Source organism: Erinaceus europaeus, chromosome 2 (assembly GCF_950295315.1).
Source record: "Erinaceus europaeus chromosome 2, mEriEur2.1, whole genome shotgun sequence".
NCBI lineage: Eukaryota > Metazoa > Chordata > Mammalia > Eulipotyphla > Erinaceidae > Erinaceus > Erinaceus europaeus.
The window spans coordinates 186,903,826-186,906,760 of NC_080163.1; the positions used below are offsets into that span (position 1 = coordinate 186,903,826).

Here is a 2,935-nt window from a genome sequence, read left to right on the forward strand (position 1 = left end):
ACATTTGGGGGTTCTTTGCATCTATATTTATTATATTTTTATTTTTATATTTATATTTTTACTTCTAGGTAGGGATTGGGTGGCGGTAAACCTGTATTAGGACCCACATTGCAGTCTTACGGACATGGGTTCAAGGCCTCAGTCCTGCAGGGGTGGGAAGCTTCATCAGCATGAAGCATTCCTGCATGTGTATCTCACTTCTTTGTTCTCTCTCCCTCCTTCCCTCACATCTGTTTTAACCTTTATTTCTTGTGCCCTCTGTATTTGGCTCTGTCCCCATACAAATACATACTATTTTTAAAGTTTTTTTTTTATTTTTAGAAAAACAGGCTAAAAACAATCTATGGGAGACCAAGTCGGGACACAAAGAGCACCTGTGCAGGTCTGGGAGGGCCCACATTTCAGGCTCCCCCCAAATCAACTGTCCCCATCTTCTGAGGCCACGTCAGAGATCCAGAAATTTCAGTGAAGAATAGAACGGGGAAGTACAAAGTAGAATTTACACTGCGTTTGGTATATTGTACCAAAGTAAAGGGTTTGGGCAGGGGTGGGTGGAGCTCAGGTCATGGTGTAATGATGGTGGAGGAAGACCTAGGCTGGGGTTGAGAGTGTTTTTTAGAAAACAGAAATTTTACACATTTATAAAGAAATGTATTTACTATAAACCACTAATCTACATGAATTAAAAAAAACTCCTATCAAGAACATTGGTAGGTTTCCCTGAGTTATGGTTCACATAAAAATAAATAAATACAATGGTATCAGATGACATGAGAGATTTCCTTTTAGATGCTTTATTCAATCATTCACTGCATTCCATACAAAGATAAAGGGAACAATGTAGTCAGTACATTATACAGAGGGGGAGAACCCACACCAGGAGTCCCAAGGTGCCTCTGGTGCCCAGTCTCTGTCACTGCTGGAAAGACACCATCCAAATGGCTTTTATCTGTCTGCCTTAGCAAGACAAGTTTGTCCATCCAGAATTCCTGGGTCAAGGCCGTGCTTCAGAATCGCAGGTGAGCTTTGTGCTTCAGCATGTAGCTGTCCAGTGTTTCCCAGAAGCGCAGGAAAACGGGTCTGTCGGAATGGCGCTGGTGAGTGCTGACCTCCAAGACTGTGACGTCCCACTTGTGCACATTGGGCTCGAGAGGAAGATGGTCATACTTGAGGTGGAAGGCCTTCATGTGAGCAAAGATGTGGTCTGGAGAGCCATCAGGCAGGCGCCAGGGCCAGCCCTTGAACTGCCAGGTGGGGCCTTGCACAAACACGGCTACAACTCGATCCCAGTCTCCAGGGCTGAGTCTCAGGGGCTGGTCCATGACTCGGTAGTGAACCCTGACAGTGCTGGCAGAGTCCCACGCTGGCCTCGGGCTCTTGCTTCTCTGGATGAGAGTTTCCTTGGCGGGCCGGCAGCCTTGTCTCTTCTTGGCCTCGGAAGGCACGAAGCTCAGGTCCTGGAGAAGGTCTGTGGCATTCAGCATGGTGATTAAAGAGGTGGGTGCCGCCGGAATAAGGATGATGGGTGTGCCAGAGCCTCTGTTGCTCTGCTGCAGGGGCGGCCTGGTTTGGACAAGGGGTCTTGGCACAGCCTGGCCTCCTGGAGTCTGAGACGGAGGCTGAGCCTGAGGCTGAGGAAGGAAGACAGAGGCTGTTATGGAAGGGAGGCTCAGGCCATGGTAGGTACCTTTGGTGTCTATGTGGAAGTCTCCGGTGTCCTTTTTGTGTCTGAATCTTTCCTGGTCGTATCTGTCATAGGCAGATGGAGGCTGCGGCTGGGTGCACCCTGTGGGAGGCCCGGCTGCTGCTGCCTTTGGAGCTGCTGGCTGTTCAGGGGCCTGGCCTGCTTCTCTGGCTTTGACAGAGTCCAGGATGGCAAAGATGCTGTCTCTGAAAGTCTTGCCTGTGCTCTGTAGAATGGTGGTGCGTGTCCTTCCCAGCCTCTCTCTGCTGACAATCTCTCGGGTGGCTTCCACGTCAGCATCCACGAATCTCCTGGCTGTCGGGGCAGCTCCAGGACCCTCAATATCCACCTTGATGGTAGTCTTCTTCTTAGCCATCCTCTTGGCCTTAATCTCAGCAATCTTGTCCACGGACATGGCTTCAGACAGTGGCTTGAGGCGTTCAGTGCAGACACTGGCTTCCTTAGGAGCCTGCAGAAGAGCAGCCAGTCTCTCCTGGTCCTGCCTCACAGCCTCTTCATCCTCCACTCGTGCCCTCTTGGCTTCTGGGAGGACTACCTCTGCAGCTCGCTTGACTGGAACCACCTGCCCAAGACGCATTTGCACAGGGCCAGTGCGCTCTAGGCCCATGCATGTGGATACTTCCCCATTCAGGTAGCTCAGCAGATCCTTTCTGTCAGGTCTTCTCACCACAGGAATGTGTTCACTGGCTGCCTTTCTCACATACACAACATGAGGCAGTTGGGCATGCATCAGAAAGAATAGCAGGCACTCCAGCGTGTAGTACTCTCTGGCTTCTCCATCCTTGCCACTTCCGCAGGCCACATAGTTGGTCTGCATGCTCTTGGGCCATGAGAATTCTCCAAAAGTCACATAATCTCCTCTTACCACAATCTCCTTCTGCTCCATGTGGAATTGCCGCAGGATGCCCAGCACGTCTGCCATCTTCAACTCCGGTCCTCTGCAACTCCAATGCATCCCCACACTGCTTCTGCTGCTTTTTATACCCTTCACTCCTACTACTTCCCACCCTGAGCTCTGGCTTCAGCCAATCAGAAGAGGTGTCTGCAAATCCTATCAGGCACCAGGAGTCCTATGGAAGATTAATCCTCACCTGGTTCTTACTGAAGACAACTCTGCCCCACCCTAAAGTGGTCCTTGTCCTGAGGGTTCACTTTCTTTTTTTGAACATTTTTTCCTTCATTGGGGGAATTAATGTTTTACTTTTGACAGTGAATATAATAGTTTGTACA

The 2,935-nt window shown here is 49.9% G+C and overlaps 1 protein-coding gene across 1 annotated transcript; it reads right to left on the minus strand.

Annotated features, from left to right (window-relative positions):
• Window positions 1-1,007: 1,007 nt before the first annotated feature.
• LOC103127327 (parafibromin-like) lies at window positions 1,008-2,627 on the minus strand. Its single transcript, XM_060186477.1, has one exon. It carries the CDS (start codon window positions 2,625-2,627, stop codon window positions 1,008-1,010), a length of 1,620 nt encoding a protein of 539 aa, XP_060042460.1.
• Window positions 2,628-2,935: the final 308 nt, after the last annotated feature.

Bases quoted from the DNA above. Each gene is read 5' to 3' on its own strand.
- LOC103127327 (XM_060186477.1), bottom strand. From the start codon at position 2,627: ATGGCAGACGTGCTGGGCATCCTGCGGCAATTCCACATGGAGCAGAAG.